This window comes from Macaca nemestrina, chromosome 14 (genome assembly GCF_043159975.1).
Source record: "Macaca nemestrina isolate mMacNem1 chromosome 14, mMacNem.hap1, whole genome shotgun sequence".
Classification (NCBI taxonomy): domain Eukaryota; kingdom Metazoa; phylum Chordata; class Mammalia; order Primates; family Cercopithecidae; genus Macaca; species Macaca nemestrina.
The window spans coordinates 44,121,413-44,143,246 of NC_092138.1; the positions used below are offsets into that span (position 1 = coordinate 44,121,413).

Genomic DNA, 21,834 nt, shown 5'->3' on the forward strand with positions numbered 1-21,834 from the left:
ACCAAAATTCACAGGTCAATTCTCCCTCCTATAAAGAAAATAAGGTTTATATTTTGTATTACACTCTGGCCCCATCCCCCTTGTTTCCAACCCAATGCCATGCATTCTACATTCTTTAAAATATATGCAACTAACTTAGGTGCTTGGCACCTAATATAATATTTCAATATTTGATTGACCAACTAACACTATGCAGTACCATTTTACAAAGAACACAGTGAGATTTTTTTTTTTTTTTTAATCGGAGCAGAGCTGTTCAGAAGGCAGGAGCGATGCCACAGTTCATTTCTCTTCTCTGTGGCACAGAAACACAAAGCATATAGATGCTCAGTGTAATGCCACACAGTTCCCGCTTTTGGAGCATGCTCTCAGCAAGAGGCTGCTGGTGGCACAAAGAGCATGCGCCATTAAACTTGATCCATTTTCTTATCAAACGTCCAACATTCCAACACTGAAACAGCACCATTCCAAGAGTGGTAACTAGAGAAACCGGTATACAGTGAGGGAAAGTGGGCAAAGGACATAGCTCGTCGTATCTGTGTCCTGAACAGAAGGTTTCCATACTTTGAGCAGTGCATTCTCTCCCCACACTACCAACGCCAGCTCCCAACACACACACACTTGCACTCTTGTGCTTTCTCACATATACTCTTGCATTTTTAAATAGAAGTTTTCAAACTTGAAAACAAAAATTACATGAATGTTCTTCCAGCAGCTTCCCTATAGAATATGCAGCCCCACAGAGTCCGTTAATTTGTTCACCGATCACATGAGTATAGCAATTATTCTAAACCTCTTAAAAATCAATCTGAGGTGAACAATGAAAAATGGCAACTTGGCACCAACTTTACATTCTTTGTGTCTCTGCATGCTGTGGTGGGGTGACACCAGGAGTGCACTGCCGGTCAGTTACTGCTTTTGTGGAATCTATACAATTCATTTGCCATGTAGATGAATTATCAGCTAGAACTGTGGGTGCATATATGCACGTGCATGTGAATTCGCAGGTACATATATTATTGAGTACCAATCTTTTGAATTAAGTAGTTTACCTTTAGGCTCCTGCATTTTTCCTGCCTGTTTCATCCAAGCCTTTTTTTAAGGGACGGTATCAGTGAGGAATGGTGGATAATCTTTACCTACAGATATTTCAAGTCACTTCCCAGTGCAGTCAGTTTCATTACTTCCTGATTTAGGTAAAACCTGTCTTATAAGCTTACGCCTATTACTGTTCAAAGAGAAAGAGCTTAACGTCCAGTGCATGCACACCGTATGTATGCAATAAGCCAAGATTTCAAGCAAATGAGAACTTCCACCACCACTTTTCTGATCATATTGACTATATTGTCAGCCCAACTACAAAATAACTCTCTCTGATTGTATCCCAAGTTAGAATTTACATACTCATGTTAATCACCCTGAACTACGTGGAATAAATTATGTTTAACAGAAGACTAACTAATTCCATTAGGTAAATATGATGAAAGTACAACTAATGACTCTTTAACAAAGAAGGTGTCAAAAAAAATCCAATATAGATATGAATGTATTTTTAAGAAGAAATTCAAAGTTTTAATGCTACAGACTGCAACATGTTAGCTGTTTGTACTTCAGATATGGAAGGAGTACATGTCCCATCCAATCAATAATGTAGTTATCAAAAGTGTTCTAACACTGCTGTAAGTGTTCCTTCACCAGAATAAGTATGAATCAAAATTTTATAACAATACAGAATGCTGATGATTACATCACAGCATGAGGCATAACCAAATGCCATAGAGGAAATCATTAAACCGATCAGTAGTTTCCAGCAGAGATTTGAACAATTCAGTTACTATGCGAGCACATTAAACTAGGCCATGGAAAGAGTTAAACCACAATCTGTTCTTTGTGTGGGAAGGCAGCCCTGCTCACAGCAACCACATCCCATGATAAGACCTCCCTATCTCCATACACTTTCTGATGCCATGCTTTTAGCTTTCACTGTAACTACAAAAACTTTGTTTATCCCCTTTAGGAATATATGCAAAAAGAAAGCCTGCTCAAGGAAATGCGGGCTTAAATGTGCTTTGGAAACTCACTTCCTATAATCTTTTACTATGATTTATTGATATGACTAAAAAACACACATATATGCACCCATAAACTAAAACCTTGAGAATGTAAAGAGCACATGAGGTGGAGTGGGTGGGCTTTGCCTCACTCATTCTACCCCTGCCATGCTTTTAAAAATGCAATATTATTTTACAAATATTAAGCCATGTGGTAACACGTAAGTACTTATGTCCTTAAGTACTATGTTCAGTGACATTTCATTTTCTTATAAAGACATCACAGTTTTGATCAAATTTGTTTGTTTCAATATTTGATTATAAACATAATCATGCAAGAAAGCTCAAAATTTTAATGTCTTATTTTAAACAACCAAAATCCAAATTTGAAGGATGAATTTGAAAATTCTTAGCAAATGCACACAATTTTTAAACGTTCCTTTGAGTCTGCTGTCAATGCTGCCAAATATTGTTTTAAAACATGCTTTTTTTGAGAAATAAAAGTAGCAAACTTTCTCAGGCTACCAATTTGCCTTATGATATCGTTCAGGGTTTCACTATTATGTGAATTCAAGTGAAGCACTTATTTGACAAGGGGACATATCCTCCAAAAATGACTGTAAATTGAGGTTTGCTATAAGTCACATACATTTCTGTATTAACATGCCTAAATGTCATCTCCCAAGTGTGACTGTTTCCTAATGCTGAGTAGCACTAGAGTCTTAAAGATTATGAGTGACATGAATATGGAACATAGTAACTGTCCTGATACGAAAATGTTTTTTAAAAAGGTGATTAAGGTTTTCAAATATCCTAACTAGCAGTGGATTATTACAATAATATTAAGCAATTATAAAATTTTTTTAAAAAGCAAAATATGTAAGTGATTTAAAATCAAACAACTGTATACAAAAGTAATATGCAACTTTGCTTTTTCAGAAATTTTAGTAAAATACATTGATGTTCAGTAATTCTCTTTTAAAACTTCCTTTAGTTGAACTAAATTGACAAAGTAAATAACAAAGTTACAAATTTCAGATATAAAAGTAAAGAGTCTTAATTCCACCAGGCATATTTATTTTTCTTCCGTTTCCATGAAAGGAATGGATAATTAGACCAACATAGAGGTAGAAGAGTAAATACTAGGTGTTCTTGGCGCATTGCTATATAACAATAAATCATGCAAAAAAATGTACCTAAAGAACTTAAAAGCAATGAAAGAAAAATATATTTAATGCCATCATGCCAACTGAAGGTTATATTATTAATGGTTTACATTATTTTTAAACAAATATTAAATCATATGATAGTTCTTCATTTTTCTTTTATATCTGATTTATACTGGTGTATAAATATTGGTTATTGATGTGCTGATTCTGTAGCATATCATTTTGCTAAACATATCATTTAATGGTAGGTCCTTTTTTTCCTAAACCCTAGATACATTATTCCAACAACTGAGATACTTTTAAAAGTTTATAACCAATTAAGAATGATACTCTATTTTGCAATTTACATGTCCTGAGACATGCTGTGCTACATACAACTACTAGGCTCTTGTGATACAAAACCATTGATCTGATACAAAAGTAACACTATTAATGTGGCCTCACTTTTATAACACCTACATTACCTGCAAAGTCACATGGAGCTTAGTGAAGTGAGAATTCTTAAGCTAAAATACCTTCCCTGATATAGGCCTTGTATACATAAGCCTAGATTTATATTATTAAAATAGTAGAGGATATTAGTCATCACAAGTTATTGTTGTTAAGTATGTATCTTTGAATACTAATGTGATAGCTGAATGATTATGCTGTATATGATCCCAACATTCCATATGTCTCAATGCTGCAATATTATTTTTAACTTACACAAATTAAGATAAAACTAGTGACTTTTCAATACATATTTGGAGGAGACTAAAAATGCAATGTAATTGCTAGCAATGTTTCTGAAAAGCTGATGCTAGAAATATAGAGAAATGCACAATTACTCAGTCTTTTACAGGTGAGAATAAGTGATGCTATACTCTGTAAGTGAAAATCTTGCTTTGATTTGTTTTACTTGATCACGGTGTAAAAATTGTATCAAGTTAACACAGCTTATCAGAAAGAGAGAAAAATATATCCGGTTGATGGGTAATATTAATGGTAACTTTTACAACTATAGGCAATTCGTTATACCTGAAACAGTTTCATCATATTTATTGGCTATTATCATTCATGGTTTTTAAAATACAAATAGCTCAGCAACTCATTTTTCCAGTTTTGTTAAATTAAAGTGCATGTTTACTTGCTGAAAATAGCCATATCTAAGTTAATCATACTCAGATGCCAAACAAAATATAAACAATAAAAAATGTGTCAGCCAAAAAGCTACAGGACTGTATCCAATCACTGAATAAGCCTTATCATTGTTTTCATCTTCATTCACAATTTATGAATGCCTCAGTCCTTTTGAATCACAATGGCTTCTAATTGTCATACAATTGAAATCTTAATTATTTGTCCATTAAAAAATGCATCATCGTGATATTAGGTATTTTTAAAATTTTAACACGCCCAAGACTGGCTGACACTTCTTTAAATTATTAGTTTTTATGGCAACGTCAAAGAAAATGGTTATCAATTACCAACGGTGACACATCTTCCTAAAAGCTGAAATAAGCTGCCACATACCTTTAGAGGTTTAAAATACTGCCTCAAATAACAGTTCTGGGCGAAGATATTTTAGCTACTTTGTCTGTTGTTAGTTTCCTGGGCAGCGATGAAAACTGCCCCCAGGTAAGTCTGTTCGGTCTCACCACTTTTCTACTTGACCGTCTGGCTTAAAGTGATACAAATCGTGTTTTTAAAAAGTATAAAACCAGTGTTTTATTTCATAACATTATTCCTAAGGTCTTAGGACAATTCTCAAAGTAGAAAAAAATGACCTTACTTTTACCAGCATTACTTAAAATGCCTTACGAGCTACGCCCAAATATCGTCAAATGAACAGGTTTCCACAAAATGAACACATTCTAAAACTCCTTAACAATCACCAAGACCAACTAACTCGTGTCAACGTAAATATTGCCTTTGTGGTGCGGTCACTGGAAACCCCAAAGTGCAGCGGGTCACTATGGACCAGGGTTTCAGATCCCCAAATAAAGCAAAGGAATGGGTCCCCGGACCACAACCTCCGACTCGCTTCGTCGCCCGCCCACCGCCTGCAGCAGTGTCCAGCGGCGCCCACACAGACTCGAGCTACACTCCCCTAGCCCAAGTTCACTGGCTGTTTTTAAAAGCTTAGTCCCCGTAAAGTCCTCCAAAGCCCGAGTCCACCTAAGTGCGCGAGCTGCCGAGAGGGGCTGCGGGCACCCCGGGCGGGGATGCCGCACCACAACGGGCACTTGGGGGGCCGCACTGGGCCTCGCACTTACAGATCCCGGCCCTGCCCACCCCCGGAGGCCTTGCCCGGCCCAGCGTCCGCGCTCCATGCCCAGGGCGCGGGGCTGGGCGCTCGCAGTGGCCGTGGGCGAGGGGCCGCTCTCCGGCTCCCACGCCGCCCCGCGACGCCTGCTGTAACTCCAGGCCACTTCTTCCAGGGACGGGGATGTGCGGAGGTTAACTCAAGCCGTTAATTGTCCGCAGCAAAACAAAACAAAGGCATTTCGGGCCAGAGAGAAAGCTCGAGAAAGCGACCGAGACATGTACCTGAGTGAGACAGATGGGAGAATACATCATGACTTCGCCTTAAAACGCACTTTCCCGGAGATGCCCAAGAAAATCTTCAAGAAGCAAGAATTTCATCTATTCATTTTACAGTCATCTGAGCCCCGCGATGCGATCAGTCAGGACGGGGCTCTGCGCTGGATCACCGCAACTTCACAACAAACCCAGTCCTCCTTAAATAGCCAAAGATTCAAGTTCACTCGGCGTGCTAGATTTCCAGGGGTGAAATCCAATCTACACTTTTAACCCTCTTGCAGTCCGAGCGCGCTGGCCGTGCTTGCCGAGGCCGCCGCCGCCGCCGGAGTTGGCTGCTTTTCGCCTGGGTTTGGGGATTTGTTTTCTATTTTGCAGTTGTTGTTGTTGTTGGGGGGTAGGGGGTGCGCGAAGGTTCGGTGTGGGTTGGATTGGGGTGGTGGTTGGTGGTAAAATGCTTTTTCAAAAAAGGCGGGGAGGGGGGCGCAGGAGGGCGGGCAGGCGGGCGGGAGAGCGGGGAGAATGTGTCACCGCGCTGGGAAAGTTCAAGGTTACAGCCCCAAGCACTGCGGCAGGATCCCGGAGTGGTGATCGCAGGCGAAACTTTGCCGCGAGCCGACCATGTGTGTGCGCGAGGGGCAGCGTGAGCGAGTGCGCGCGGGTGGCGGAGCGCGCGCGGGAGAGGGCCGGGGTGGGGGCGGGGTGGGGTGGGGGAGAAGGGAGAGGCCGGGGTGAGGGAGGGGGCGCGAGCGCTGATCTCCGGGGCGGAGGAGGCTCGCGGCGCGTGGTCCCCGGCTGCAGCCGCCGCCGCTGCTGCCCGCACCGGGTCTTCGGCGCCCGGCCGCCCGCCTGCCCACCTCGCCCCGCGTCTGACCCGGCCGAGCGTGGAGGCTGCTGTTGCCGCCGCTGCCCAGAGCCCAGGGGTATCAAAACGATCTCCTGAAAAATTCCAAACGATAAATCCCGCTCTCCCGCTCGGCTCCAAACTCCTCTCTTTTCTGCTCTGAGCTCTTTTTTTTCCCTCCCTCTCTTGCTTTCTTTCGTTGCAAAACTTGGAAGTTGAAAAATTCACCGGTTCCACCCTCTGGACCCCGCTCGAGCTCTCTCCAAATCAGACTTAAGGATTGTTTTATTATTTAATTACACAATCATCGCTTTACTCCTCCTCCTGCAAACGCGCATTCCTTTTGCACCAGCCTCTCCACACCCCCCGCCCCCCACCTTCCTCCTCCTCCTCCTTCTTCTCCTTCTCTCCCCCCCCACCTCTCCCTCATTTGTTAAAGGTATCCTACCGGTGCCACAGAAACATGACTTTTTTTTTTCCAAAATAGCTCTTCTTTCCGCTGCCCTCCCCACACCGGCACACACATACACACCCCCGAAAACCCGCCCTGGAAGAGGTATTTCGGTGCTCGCTGCGGACTCTTTAAGCCGCGGGAACATCCGAGTGGGAGAAGCACTGAACCGGTCTGAGCCCTAGAAAGGAACGAGTGGAAAATTCCCTCACACCCAGGCCGCCCCCGGGCCGGGGCTGGGGCGCCGACACTCGCACCCGGGGCGGGCTCAGTCCGCAGAGCCTGCGGCTGCAGGGAAGAAGGGGAAGCGGAGCAGGCGGGGGCCTGAGCGAACTTGGGCCCAAGTAGTTGGGGCGCGCCGGCGCGGACCTGGGGGGCGCGGCGCCCAGCCCCCGACGGCCCCGCCCGGAGTCCGGGTTCGCTGGTAGGGAGGGGGTGCGGGGTCGTCCCGGGTCTCCCCACCACGGGCCCGCGCCCGAGGCAGTCGCGGCGTGCGGCGCTTCGCCGCGGTTTGCCGCCCTCTTCGGGGGTGCCCCGTGCACGTGGCCTCACTCTGAGCGGGAGGACCCGGCCGAGCCGCCGCCGCCTCCTGCTCCCTCCTCCTCCTCCCAGCGCCAGGCTTCGCTCTCCTCCTCCTCCTCCTGCAGTCCCGCTGGCTGGCTCCCAATCCCCACCCCCCGGGGCCCGGGGCGCCGGCGGAAAGCGTCTCCCTACCCGCCCGGGTGCAAGCGGGGCGGGGCCGCGGCGCGCCCGGGGCTGCGGGGCGGGCGGGCGGGCCGGCGGACGCGCGCGCGCGCGCGCAGGGTGCGTGTGCCGCTGCAGCCCTCCAGAGGCGGCCGGCCCGGAGCGGCTCGGCGCCCGCGCCGGCTCCCCACCGCGGCGCTGCCCCGCCCCCACCCCGCCGCCAGTGCAGGCTCCGAGTGAATGAACTTGATTCCGGGGATTTTGAAGGAGGCGGTTCGCCTTGCACCCTTTCTGCAACCCCCCTCTCCTACACACACACACATACACACACCGCCCCCCCAAATCTGGTTTTCTGCTTGGGGTGGATCGGGAAGAGGTGGAAGCAAAGGCCGCCCAGACAATGGAGGGAGGAAAAGTGAGCGCCTGGGGCTCCGAGTCTACCTAGCTGGGGGCTGCGGGGGCGCTGGGGCTACCGGGTCCTCGCGGGTCCATCCCCAGGGCGGGGCCGCCCCGCTTCCATGGGTACTGCTGGGGCGTTTTGAGGCTCGCCCCCGATTGCCCTGTCCTTTTTCCACCGCTTCCCAGCTCTTGATTTGTCCCCTCAACTTTAGCCCCTCACACTCCCTCTGGTTTCTGCCCACCGTCCCCTCTTCCTTCCCCCAGCGGACCTGGAGGAACCAGTGACTTTTTCCTTCACCAAGCAGGAGTTATCCACATCAAGCATTTCACAACGACACATCAAGAAAAGTAGGCAGGTTCAAGTCAACCATGAAATGGTCACTTTTTAACCCCGTCCTGTCCTCATTAGGGAAATGCTCAAACACAGTCCGTTTTCAAAGAGCGCTCTTAATGAGGCGAGCTTGCCAAGTTTACCAGCTGCAGCCCCCGAAAACCCAGAGCCCAAAGAAGAAAGGCGCTGGGGGGTGGGGAGTTCGGGAGGCCGGGGAGGGGGTGCTGCTGGGGCTGGGGAAACAGGTAAAGTCGAGGAAATCGCGCGGACCCCTGCGAGTTAACCCTTTCGGCCACACGCTCTGGGAGCGGCCTCCCTACGGTCCCCGCCCCTGCCCCTGCCCCGGCAAATCCTGGAGTCAGCGTTCTGACAACGTTAGTTTCCTTTGTGCGGGTCATTTCTTCTTTTTGAAAAGCTGGGATAAAGTTGGCAGTCTTTATGGATGAAAGAAATGAGGTGACAGTCAGGTTAATCCAGCAAATACTCATTTATCTCAGAAATTTTAGGCAACCTCATCTTACACACACACAAACCACCAGCACGAAAGCATCACTTTGTATTGCACATTACACTGCATCCCTTTTCTCACCCTCACCAGATTCTGAGGGGAGGAGGCGGGGAAGCTCTACTGATAATACCAGCTTTAACTACTGGAGTTTCCCTTTGAACAAATATTCAATTTAACTGGAGTTAATTTACCATAAAAGACATTCCCCTTGGCAGGAATGCACTAATGTCCTTGAACACACCTCTTTGAATGCCTGGACTCTCACAGAAGCCATTATTTCGGGGTCTCTTTAAAAATCGAGCGCCCATCTCTCCTTCTCTCCCTCCCTCCCTTCATCCCTCCCTCCTCACCACACCACCCCCAGTGAAATCCTGGCACCCAGAGAGCACTCCTTTCAGCCTGAGAGCCCAGAACCAGCCGTTGTCCCCTGGCAAAAAGAGGCCCAGTGCTGAGCCCTGGGCAAGTGTCTCCCGACATCGCCACCCCTCCTCCCTTTATTAGTTTCCCTTCCCAACAGAAACCATCTCCTTCTGCCACCAAAACTAGGTTGCATCCAAAAGTTTTTCACAAGCTTAAAAAAGAAAGAGGAAAAATTGACAAGTATTACACAGAAGAGCCCACAAAAGCTTCAGCAGCACCAGGGGCGAAGAAGCAGCGTCAGACCCAGGTAAGTCCCCAGAGAAGTGAAGATGTCTGGGGCCTCCCAGGCCCATCACTTAGGGGTTCAAATCTCTTTCTATTGCCCCACGTTTAAGGGTGCTTATGGCTGGTTGCACTTTGATGACCATGGAGGATGCTTGATAGTTTTTGCTTTTGATTTGTCTCCCAGAAAAAAGAAAATGAGATGGGAGTATGGTGAGGCGAGGAAAACCAAAAAGGAATGAAGAGTGAGCAACAGAGAATTCCTGAAAAAGAAGGTTTATGGGGGTGCTCAGTTTCTATGGCTTTGACTGTCTTCTCAGGCCTTGCAGCTATGTGCAGAATGGCTGACACCCCCCAAAACACTGCTGCTTGTCCAGCCAATGCCAAGGTCATTGCAGGCCTTCCCTGAAAGAACTCTAGGGAAGGGAATCCTTTGGAAAGAGGGGCTGGTGGATTTGGTTGCATGGGACACCTGGCTTCTCTTAGCACAACACTTGTCCATCACCTTTGGTTTGAAAATCTCAATCTTTTAAATCTGAGGTAGAAGGAGGAAGTGAGAAAGTGCATGTATTGTATTCACTTTCCCTTTTTTGTAGCACGTCTGTGTCATGGTATTAAGAGTGGAAATATCTCTGAAAAGCTTCTGATAGTATCAAAGTGGGCCAAACACTTCTCAAACTTTGGTACTTACCACTCCTAAACTCCATCTCTCCCTCCTACACTGAGAGGGTTAAAAGCACTGGTGTGACAGGCCACTTTCATTCACCCCAAAACCTGGCTAAGGAGGTAAAGTGAATGATTCTCTCAGCAACAGGAAACTCTGTTATTTCATTATTCTTAAAGATCTCCTCAGTAGATCTCCTTGCTACCTTATAAGGGGGGAAAAAAAGTTTCCTTTCTAACTAACAGAAAGTTTATTGATTTCTAAATAGAATGCCAGTGCTTCAGCTCACTGGATTTTTCAAAACCCAGTTGTATATTTGAAATAAGCAATGCTACCACATTTGAGCCTTTCACTACAGATCTCCAGAGAGGAGCTTGACATCTCAAGTATCTAATATTGTTTTTCTTTTAACCATTTCCTTCCTAAAGAAACTGCAGCGACAGGTTGCAAATCCTGAGCAGTTTAATGAAAGATTTCTTGGAGCTTAACAAAGCTGTCATTTCCAATACACCCAATGACTTTTTTTTTTAGCTCTTGCATGTGATTTGCAAGAAGGTTCAACAGTTCCACACACCCTGGCTGCATCGCCAATATCAATATTTAAAAACTAAATACAAAAGAGACAGATGACCTCCTGACCCCAGAAAGCAGGCCTGCAAAACTGCAAGTATCTACTGCACCATGCCCAGGGATCTTTCCTTTTTCCAAATGAACCATAAAAATCATACATGTATACTCTGGAAAACCAAATTTATATCCACAAGGAGAAACACCAAAAATCCACTCATAAATGCAGATATAAACAACCAACAAGTATTGAAAGTGCCTGTACTTGATGAGAATTGCAAAATCAATTTTACCAGCTCAGGTAATCAAATTACTCAGCTCTTAAACTACTCCTGAGTACTACTACTACTGTCTACTACTCTTAAACAAAAAACAAAATCATACCCAGCCTTTAAAGTACTACTGTCAAATTAGGGAAGTAATTTTTTCCCCACCAGAGAATTCACAACTGGTTAGTTTCCCCACCCCCATTGCTAGCCCTTTGCCTTTCACTGAAATGAATAAATAAATATTCTTGGACCTTTTTCTCCTCCTCTGGGAGCTGTTTGGTGTCCCCTGAGGACAAAAGTAAATGAGAAAAATGACGTTGTTAATAATATCACTTCTGAAATGCCTCTACTCCACTGTTTTTTTAAAAAAAAAAGTGTCCCACTAAGTGTGTCTATATTTCTAGCATATTTACAAGTTATAATACAGTTCTGATCTCAACACCACCTGGGCCAGATTCCTCCATTAAGGTTAGCTGGTTTTCACTTCTCAACAGAGATGAGGCCAGTTCATCAACAGAGATTCCCAACATTGGAAGACATTTGCTCCACAGATTACAGAGTCAGCAGTTGCCCTGTAACTTTTGCACGATGTATTTTAAACTTTGAAAATAGAGGTAATAGTTGCCTCGCTTCATCCACAATGTTAACAAAGGTTCCATATACTCTCTCACACAATGTCTCTTGTCTGCTGATATTGAGAGTTGCAGTTACTGCTCTTTTTCAAAACAGCTGACCTATAAAGTAAAACTATATGATCATTTTATTTCTACATGTAAACTGGCTTCTATTACCCATATACACATGCCTTGTAACACAGGAAAACAGATGGGTTTTTAAGACAGGTATAGAAAGCTCTGTCCAAAATGGCTAAGTAGTCTTTACATTCTGTATTAAGTATAAAAAGTGCATAGCAGAACAACTCAAACTTTCTGCACCCCTTTCTCTCATTTCTTCTTTAAAAACTGCATAACAATGCATAAACAACAGAATTTCAAAATCAAAACAATGCATAACAACAGAATTGTGGATTTTAATTTTCAAATTAAAATTTAAGAAACAATTACATAATTACAACGAAAAAATACAAACAATTGGGCCTAAACAAAATATATGTTCAGTAAACTTTATCTCTGAATGTATCTGAAATTTTAACTATACAAGCCAATGAATCTCAAAGCGGTAATATCAAATTGTGTAATGTCAAAAACTCCAAAAACAAAGTTACAGATGTTCGTGACATCACATTCACTCAAAATTATGCTGCTGTTCAGTCTGACCATATTAAAATTAAATGGATGCCTATGTCTGCTAAAGAATAAAAATTTATTTTGGACCTCAAACAATGAAACTGTCACCATTTATTATATGGAACACTCAGCTAATCAATTTCCTATTAAAATAGCTTTCAACAATACTTGGCTTTAAAATTCATCAGGGCCAGTAAAAACGTTTTCCCAGTGCACAAGAATGCAGTCCCAACCACCGATGATAATTACCGTTCTAATAATTTTATTGCCCAAGCACTTTTTCCTGTGTTCCTCATCACTTAGGCAGGAATCTGTAGTATATTGCATCAGTGAGTTGGAGTGCTTGACCTTTGCCCACATATGATTTAATAGGGACTTTTCAGCGCTAGAGCTTTCTCCATCTCTCATACCATTAAATGAAAACATCAAACCTCAAATGTAAAACTGGAAACCACAGCGTTTTGTGTTTCACAAACTCTTTGCAGTTTTTACTTAGGATGCTTAAAGGTCAGTTTCTTTGACTCACAATGCTTTTCTTCATATCGTAAATGCACTGGAAAGTCACACTAATTCTGATTTTGATTAAATCTTGAACTCCTCAGTCATATACACACATACACTCTGCTTATTTACACGTGCATTCTTTTCTAACCACATAAGCATGCGTATGTTACTTTCTGGACTTATTCCATTTTAGGGCTGATTTAAATGTCTGTTCAAGTGTGGGATCAAAAGTTAACTTTTTCCCACCTATTGGAAGTTAAAGTTACAAGGATGGTGCTATAAGATCCATTCAAAGAAAGTCAGAGTTAATCTTGTGTATTTTGGCGCCTTTTCCCTGCCAGCTACTGTACTGGGGGCGGGGGGGGGGGGGGGGGGGGGGGGAGAATACTTGGAGATCTTGTCTGTCCCGTCTTAAGTTCAATGGCAGTTCTTCCAACCCGAGCAGAAGATGGCCATGTTCACAGCCCTAATAATAATTCTGATCACGCCACTTCAGCATCTTGTGTCAAAGTCGAAACTGGCTTCCCCGCCCCCTTCAACCTGAAAGCTGCCAAGTCCTCACACACTTCACATTCAACCATAACTTAATGGATGGGATATTGTGCATTAAAATGTGTCCCAGACGTATTGGCGAAAAGAGGACACGGGGAACGAGAGATAGAGACACACACAGACTTAGGCAGAGGAAAAAAATCTGCAGCAAAAATAGCGGGGTTGCAGGGGGAAGTATTAACAGGAGTGGAAAGAAATCCATCATAATCTGTTGTAAAAAGTTGGTGGGGGGTGCGGAAGAAAGGCTAACAATACGGTGCCACAAATTCAGGGATGAGGGATGGGAATTAGGACTAAACTTTAGAATGAATACTGATTTTAAACATTCCAACACACCAATCAGAGTTAAATAGTACTTCTTTCACTTAAAAATGTATTTTTAAATGAGAATATCTGTGAATTAAAATGGAGAAAAGAATGCTTCAAGAGGAGAGAATGGCCTACAAGGTAGAACTAAAGTACCATTTGAACAGTAATGTTTTTCCACCACTGAGGGGAGAGGGGGATAAAGTAGAGAGTTAAAGCAGAAAAAAAATGCTAGATTCTGCACCGTTTGGACTCACAATGTTACTCACTGATTTCCACCATAAGAGTGTGTCACATGTACTAAAGTTGCCAACGCTAAATAGTAAGAATACATATTTGCAAATTAGTTCTGCAAATGCAGCACTATAGCTCACAACCTGTAAAGCAGAAATGACATTTAGGAAAGGGGTAAAACAGCCACTTTGCAATCCACAAACAGGAAAAGAAAAACTGTGCCAGGGGTAGGAGGGGGTGCAAGGAACGAATAAAAGAAGCAAACAAAACCCATCATTTCAAAGCCACATACCATCGCACTGTATTGCATTAAATAAAAGAGATCTTGAGTCTGTAACAGAACCCTGGGCCGCTGACTTGACGTGTCTCAGGTACAGATTTGTGGATTTTCTCAGGGGTTGTTTTGGTGTCGCTTTTTGTTTAGTTTAAAAAAAAAAAAAAAAAAAAAAAAAGCAAATCCGGGAGTAGTCTTATATATTTTTTAATTGTAATTTCTGCACTGCCACAATTCTTGACCCGAGAAGAAAAGGCGGTCAAAGTCAAGTTTAAAAGCAGGCAGCCCTTCGGTCTGTCTGGATTTCCAGCTTTCTTTCCTCTCCCTTGCAGAAGGCTGTTTCTCGTGGTTGACTTGAACGCCGTCCAGGATGGTGTGTGTGTGTCCGCCCGCGTGTGCGTGTGTGCGTGTGTGTGTGTGTTTGGTGGGTTTTATTGTTGTTTTAGCAAGGCTGCTCCAGGAGTGGAGGCTGCGCCGGTCAGAGGCAGCCGGCACGGCCCCGGGGTCGCGCGATCGCCCCTTCCCCGCCCTCGGATTGGCCTGGCCCGCGGCGGGGCTGCCCCGGAACCGCCACCCAGCAGCGCACCCTTCCGTGCCCGGCCCGCGCTCCTCCTGCAGTCGCCTCTCTGGCTTTCTCTTTCTCCGGCTCGCGGCCGGCCCCGCCCCGCCCCGCCCCACCCCACCCCGGCCGGCCTGGGCGCGCGGGAAGCGCGGCTCTTCGCTTCCGCCTGGCGGCGGGAAGGAAACCGAAAGGAGGAGCCGGGGGCGGGCGCGCGGCGATGCATATTCATCAGGGCGCCCGGGGCCGGGGAGGCGGGAGCCGGCCCGAGTGGGTGTGGCGGCCTGCGCCGCGCGGCGCCCCTCGCGAGCGTGGGGGGGGGGGGGTGCGTGGGTGGTCGTGGGGGTCTGGTCTTTGTGCGGCCGCGTGGGGCCGGAGAGCGGCGAGGGCGTGACCGTCTCGGGGGTTCCTGCCCGGGCTCCCGGCGCCTTTGTGCTCCCGGACTGTGTGTCTGCGGCGCGCCGCGGGCGTGGGGCCCCTCGCGGGCGTTCTGGAGCGGGAACCCGGCCGAAAACGCCGCGCAAAGACTCTAAAACAACAATAATGATAAAGAGTAAGGAATTGCTGTTACTTCCTCACTTCCCGCCACGTTGCTGGCTTTAACTTCTCCAGGCCACTTTTGTTTCCGTGTAAGAGGACTCCCGAAATATTCCTGGCTGTGCAGCGTTATCATTAAAGCAAAAAGGCCAAAAAGAGCGCACTTTGACTTATAGGTAGTCACGCGAATATCAAAAAAATAGATCAGTAATTTAGAAGTGGGTGAAACAACCAACACCAAAGAGATACACAACCCCGGAGTTCCCAGAAGTAAACACTCTAGAGGAGGTTGGGTAGTGAGTTAATGTTCATAAAGAAAGCAGTTTTGATCAGCATTTTGGAAACAAATATATGTGGGGGGATTTTTTTTCTTAGTTTTTGAGTAATCCAATTCTCTTCATGTTAAGTATCTGTAGTTAAGTGGGGAAATAATATTTAACAGTTGAAGTTGTTATGCAAGTATTAAAAGTAAAAATATAACACTAGCCCTAACATTTACTTAGTAGTAACCCACATACATTTAGAAAAGACTTTATTACAGTGATCCTGACTAATTATGTAATTGCACAACAGACTACAATAGCTTCAGATATTCTCTAAAAACCCTGTTGAATTATGTGATTACCAGTGAGACTAGAATAGCTACCGATGAATTATTCTTACCTCTCTACTAAATGTGAGCACGTCAGTATTTTAATCCCAATTATGTTTACCCTCAAAGTCTTAGAGAACTTAAACAACATAGTTCAGGTTCATACCTCCTGCGACACAGTATTTTTAAAAAAAGACATGGCCTCATTACAAAAAAAAGTATTTTTACCCTTATATATATACACACATCATGCGTATGTTTGCCTGTGTATGAATAATATACATAGCTATTTTCAGTGATAATAAGTGCAAAACTAAAAATGAGATTGCCCAATTAGACCTTAGAAAATGCCCAACTTTAAAATAATTTGTTTAACTGCAAGTTTAACAGTTCCCAATTTCCCCTCCAAAAAAATTAGCACAGTATGTATCTATGTAGCTATACAGCTTGGAGAAGGGGAATGAATGGACTGGGAGGGAAGGGATACACACATGTATCTATCTCTATACTCAGCTGTAACTTCCGAAGGAAAATTAATTTTTAATATCTATCTTGCTCCAAGTTATTTTAACCACTCAGCTAGTATATCTATAACTCAGTCTCCCCACTCAGGTCAAGTGGGTGACAAAACAGATGTTTTCATTCTAGGATTTCCAAATAGTAGTTTCATGGTCAAGTAAATCACATTTAGTACTGAGGAAACAAATATAAAATATAAAGATTCAATGCAGCTAAATAAAAAATGTAGAGTGAGAGGATAACACTTGACCAACCGAAGAATGATGGATATAGAAATAAGTAACACTTACATGGGCAGTGTTATCAAATACTAAAACTTTTATGTAAGTGTGCAACAGAGAGTCTTCTCTGTTATTATTTGAAGTCCGCAGCAGAATTACCAATCCATCCCAACATCATTTCATGCAAAGGGGAAAGGACATTATGGAGAGAATCTAGATTTGTTTAGGAAATATTTTGAGACACAAAATAGGAAAAGGAACAGGGAAAGAAAAAGTATTCCATTCTCATGATGACTTGGAGGAATCTAGAGTTTGTGTCACCTGTCAGAGAATTTCTATCTAAGCATATTATTTAGTCATAAAATGTACCATTGTGTGTCATGTTCAGGCTTTCATAGATTATCTTTTTTTATTTGCATGTCGTTCGTTTCTTTTGACATGCGAAGCTTATAATAATACTTATTCCTATATCCATAATTCTTCTGTTGGTCAAATATGTACTCCTATCATCATTAGATGATACCTAAGGTTTATAAAATAAGGAGACTGATTTTCAAGCATGTCTTATAGAAATTGGTCTTGCTAATTTTTAGTCACCTCAACGTGTTGTTGCTTCTGAATTTTTTAATTGGTAAATAGTTATGGTCTTTTCATCTATGTCGCCTGATTTTCTCTTTTCATATTTTGCAATGTAAATAAATATGCAAAAAAAGGGAAGTGTTTTAAAATAGATGCTCCTTTTTAAATGAAAATTATCTTGGTCGAAAGCATTTCTAAGAATATAATTAAGGTCCAGTATCTTTTTATATTAATCTTTTGTTATAAATTATAACTGATTATTCATTTTTTTTAAATAAGCACTGTCCAACACTAGTTAAGCATTTTGGGCCTCTGGCACTGAAGTGATTCCAATGTTTTTAAATGTCATTTTTTTCTGCCTTAAGTTGCAGGCACAATTCATTCCATGGAACTTACCAGAAGCCTCACAAGTACACTTGCACTTAAGATTTTTCTGGTTCTTCCTAAAGCCAATTAACTGGTAATGCAGTTTCTGTATGTTTTCTTCAAATTAAGAATTTTAAAAATGTACTAGCAACATCTGTGTGTATTTATCTTTGAGAATAATCACTATATAATTATTTCTAAAAGGCCTGCATTATTACAATGCTTTATATCATAATTGAAGTAATTCTTCTACCCCATCTAAACCAGTAATTTTCAGTCATTACCCCAAAGGTGTTTATTTTGTCTTACTTTTCTATTTCTCAAAAATATAGAAAGTGTGTTTTAATTTCTATGATTTTTATATTATTAAAGGGTACACACTGATTTATTAGATTTTTATATTTAATCCATTATTATACCAGAATTTGTAGAAATTTAATGTATGTAATAAAGATAGTGGCATATTTAGGATGTAATACTAAATAAAACATATACTATCTTTTAAAACAATTGGATGATATTGAAAAATAATATTTTTAGAATTTAAAAAATACATATTTTTGAATATGAACATATAAACACTTCTTTTAAAACAATTGGATAACTATTTTTAGAATTTAAAAATGAATATTGTATTTTTTAACATAAATTTGGAAAGATTCATATTTCTTATTGCCTCCAATAGTTTTAAATATTTTCTAATTATATAAAAACAGGGAAGCTTAAATTAGGACATTTATAAAGTGCCAAATGTTGATGTTTTGTCAGATTTCAATAGATGAGAGCTGTCCCTGCACTACTTTCATTAAGGAGAGGAGAGTGCATGTCTAGTGTATTGTCCTATAAGAGGAAAACCCAGGCATAAATAACAAATCATGGTAATAATTTGTATTTTTCATTGGTTGTAACAGTCTTTCGCTGTAAATTCTTATGCTTCTTATTTAGATATTGATGGTAAAAACAAATGCAATATAATTCCTACAAGACATAGTCACCCATCATAAAGAATTATGTTTGTGGAAAAGACTTCAAGAAATTACAAGATAGGCATCTGCAGTGGAGTTGAAACACCACACTGCCCAGGACAGACGCACTGGGTCATTTTCTAACCATTGAGAGTATGGGTACAAAAATAAATATACACATGCAGTGTTCCTTCTTTCACTAACTACATGCTGCACCTGTGCACACACAGATCTGATGACATCTGCTAACATAATAAATCTCAAGTGGTTTGTGGTGTCATCAAAAACCTGAGATGGTGGTATGGCTCATAGCCTTACCAACCCCAGGCTATGGCCTTGTTAAATTTCACAGGCTAAATAGAGACAGACTCAGACTTATTCCATGCACCAACCAGAGGTTTTCAAGAGCAGGTTAAAGTGGTTTGCAGGAAAAAAAAAAAAAAAAAAAAAAAAGCCTGCAGTTATGACTCAATGTGTGAAAAATCTGCTCTCTGATTCAACAGTGGTAAATCCAGGATGCCTTCTAGCTTCAAAAAATAATGTTTATTGCAATTGTTATGAATTCTGAATTTGAAGTATCAACCATTTCTTAGCCTACTTATGTTTTTAAGACTTATAAAAATACTATGAGCAATTAATCTTCCTATCTTGCTTACTCACACTTTTGTGTAACTTTAGAATTTCAACCATCAAAATGCCCTTAAAAAGAAAACAATAAATTGGAATCAGTTTCAGCTATAATGATTAAATTGAGCATAAAAAAGCAAGTGTTTTCTGAAAAAATCTTCAGGATATTTTATGCCATATGTAAGGTTTCTGAAACAACAGAATTACTAAGGTATTTTTTTAACCATTTTCAAAAAACAGAGGCATCTGGCAATCCAGAAATTAGTGAGGCAACAGGATGCACGAAAGCGCTAGACAGTCTACTGATCCTTCAGTATAGTCCTGGCAAAAGACCATCCTGCCTTTTGCTCAGTGGGTCCACGTTCAAAAGAAAGTCAATGTTAATTCCCCTGGATTCAAATCCTGTGGCCAAATGTCCCCAGTGTCACAGATTCCTGTTGGCATATCTAGAACATGTTGATATCATTTCAAGTTGCCTGTTACTTAAAGATCAATAACTATATTTTGTGTCTGCATTCCATAAGTAAGAAATTGTAGGTGCAGCCCAGGGAGTAGAGGAGGAATTCATTCCTACTACAAACACACATTGCATGCTTAGCATGGGTCTGGACCTTGGGCTGGGTGCTGCCATAAAGTATAGATAGGTTTTTGAGGATCTCTGCATTCATGATATGAAGGCCTTCTCCTTTGTGCTAATATTTTCCTCCAAATTTGTTTAGAAAAGAGTAGCCTTCCCATGGGGTGTTTTGAAAACCTTCAAATAAACACTAAATAACAACCTGTGGTTTTCTGCTCACTGTGCAGGCAGCTGATGTGGGCTTATAGAATGAAAATAGTGTTAATACAGAAACCAAAGAAAAATGTAATTAAGGATGATAAGTCAGCTGCCCTTCCCGTCCCACTTCATCCACTAAAACAAAAGAAACCAAACAAAACCCTCCTATAATATATTCAAAAGCCAAACTAACAAAGTTGGGAAAATTTTGATGCCATTATGATTCTTATGTGAGAAATATTTTGTAAACAGAAGAAGAGAGAAAGGAGCAGTGGTAGATGGAAAAATTCAGGCACATAGAATTTACCTAGCATGCAACCAGTACTGCCTTCTTTTACCAACTTTTTATTCAGGATGATTGACAAACAAATACAGAGGTCAGAATAGAAATACAAGTTTCGAGAACACACCTAATGTCACTGCCTCTCCCTTTTTCTCTTCATATCTGGCACCATCTGAATTGCTCCCCACCTTTTTTTTCTTTTGTGATAAAGTCTTGCTCTGTCACCCAGCCTGGAGTGCAGTGGTGCTATCAGGGCTCACTATATCCTTGACCTCCAGACCCAAGGGATCCTCCCACCTCAGCCTCCTGAGTAACTAGGACCACAGGTGTGCACCACCATGCCTGGCTAATTTTTTATATTTTTTTGTAGAGATGGGATGTCACCCTGTTGCCTAGTCTGGTTTCAAACTCCTGGGCTCAAGTGATCTTCCTGTCTCGGTCTCCCAAAGTGCTAGGATTATAGGCATGAGCCATAGCATGGAGCCCTGAGCTGCCCTCAACATATATATATATATATTTTTTTACCATTATCTCTAATTTTTTTTGGTTATGTGAACAATAGCAGAGGTACTTTAAATGAACAATTAGCAAGATAAAAAAGATATCCACCCACAGTCCCATCACCTAAAAAATTTGTTTCATGTGCATATATTTTGATCTCCTATCTGCTTATATGTTATATATATATATATGATTGCATAGTTATAATCTTTAAATGAATATAATTTCATTTTAAAATTTTTCCACTTAATTTTCTATTTGCATTGTCGATATTAGTGAATGGTCACAAAATTGTGAAATTAGTGACAAATGGTCACAGAATTGTAAAGTTGTTAAAACTAAAAGAGACTTTTGAGACCTGCAGATAAGAGATTAAGAAACAAAAGTGGAACCATCTTTTGTTTTTTCCCTCCTAAATTTGTAATGTTGATATTGACTGTTAACATTTAAAATTTGGTATATTTTGTTGAAAAATCTAGATGTTTTGCTTTTTTTGAACAAGTGGAAGGTGAGACTTTTTGGGCGAGTGTTGCGCACATAACACCAATAGTTTGGAGTGGAGTAGCAACTGCCCCCTTCAGCTGGGGCTTGGTCTCTACAGTCCCCTTTTGCCCCTTCTTGTATCATACTGGCCTGCTTTCCTCACTTAGATTTCTGACTTGCTTTCTATACCCCTAAGTGTACAGTTATTGATCTAGATCAAATGCTCTTCTTACAGATGAAAAACAAAGTTCAGAGAGGTAAAGTGACTTACTTATGACTGCTAAGCTAGTTAGTTGCAATGCCAGCATCCTAAAAGACACCTCCTGACTCCAAACAAGCTCTCTTTGTATTAATGTTTTTTTCAGAGCATGTGGGGAAGGGGCTTCTGTGTGCCAATATGCACAGCGTCACCATAACTACTGTGACCACAAGCTCCTTTATAGACTGAAATGTCCTAGGATAGCCACTCATCACCTTTTATGCTCCAGGTCATAATTAACATTTGATGTCCGCATGCCAAACGCCTGACCCCCCTGCAAATCCTGGGCCCACTCACAGTGACTCCTGGTCTTTCTCTTTTTCTTTTCTTTTCTTTTTCTTTTTTTTTTTTT

The 21,834-nt window shown here is 42.2% G+C and overlaps 1 protein-coding gene and 1 long non-coding RNA gene across 23 annotated transcripts in view; one reads left to right on the forward strand and one right to left on the reverse strand.

The window, feature by feature from the left end:
- LOC105489095 (nuclear factor I B) overlaps nucleotides 1-14,753 on the reverse strand; it is a 240,750-nt gene extending 225,997 nt beyond the window's left edge. For 12 of the 22 annotated variants that reach the window (XR_011612585.1, XM_071077797.1, XM_011753781.3 and 9 more), the window contains exon 1: nucleotides 5,750-6,396. Coding sequence is in view for 19 of the 22 variants with exons in the window: in XM_071077797.1 (XP_070933898.1) it covers nucleotides 5,750-5,779 (30 nt within the window). In the remaining 3 variants the exon portion in view is untranslated. Of the gene's footprint in view, nucleotides 1-199; nucleotides 817-5,749; nucleotides 6,397-7,032; nucleotides 7,052-7,116; nucleotides 7,141-14,234 lie in introns of those variants that run through there. The other 10 variants (XM_011753770.3, XM_071077800.1, XM_071077792.1 and 7 more) reach the window with 10 other exon arrangements.
- The window catches only part of LOC105489097 (uncharacterized), a 43,070-nt gene continuing 29,945 nt past the window's right edge, over nucleotides 8,710-21,834 (forward strand). Inside the window, exon 1 of the long non-coding RNA XR_011612588.1 lies at nucleotides 8,710-9,624. This is a non-coding gene — a long non-coding RNA (uncharacterized lncRNA). The remainder of the gene's footprint in view (nucleotides 9,625-21,834) is intronic.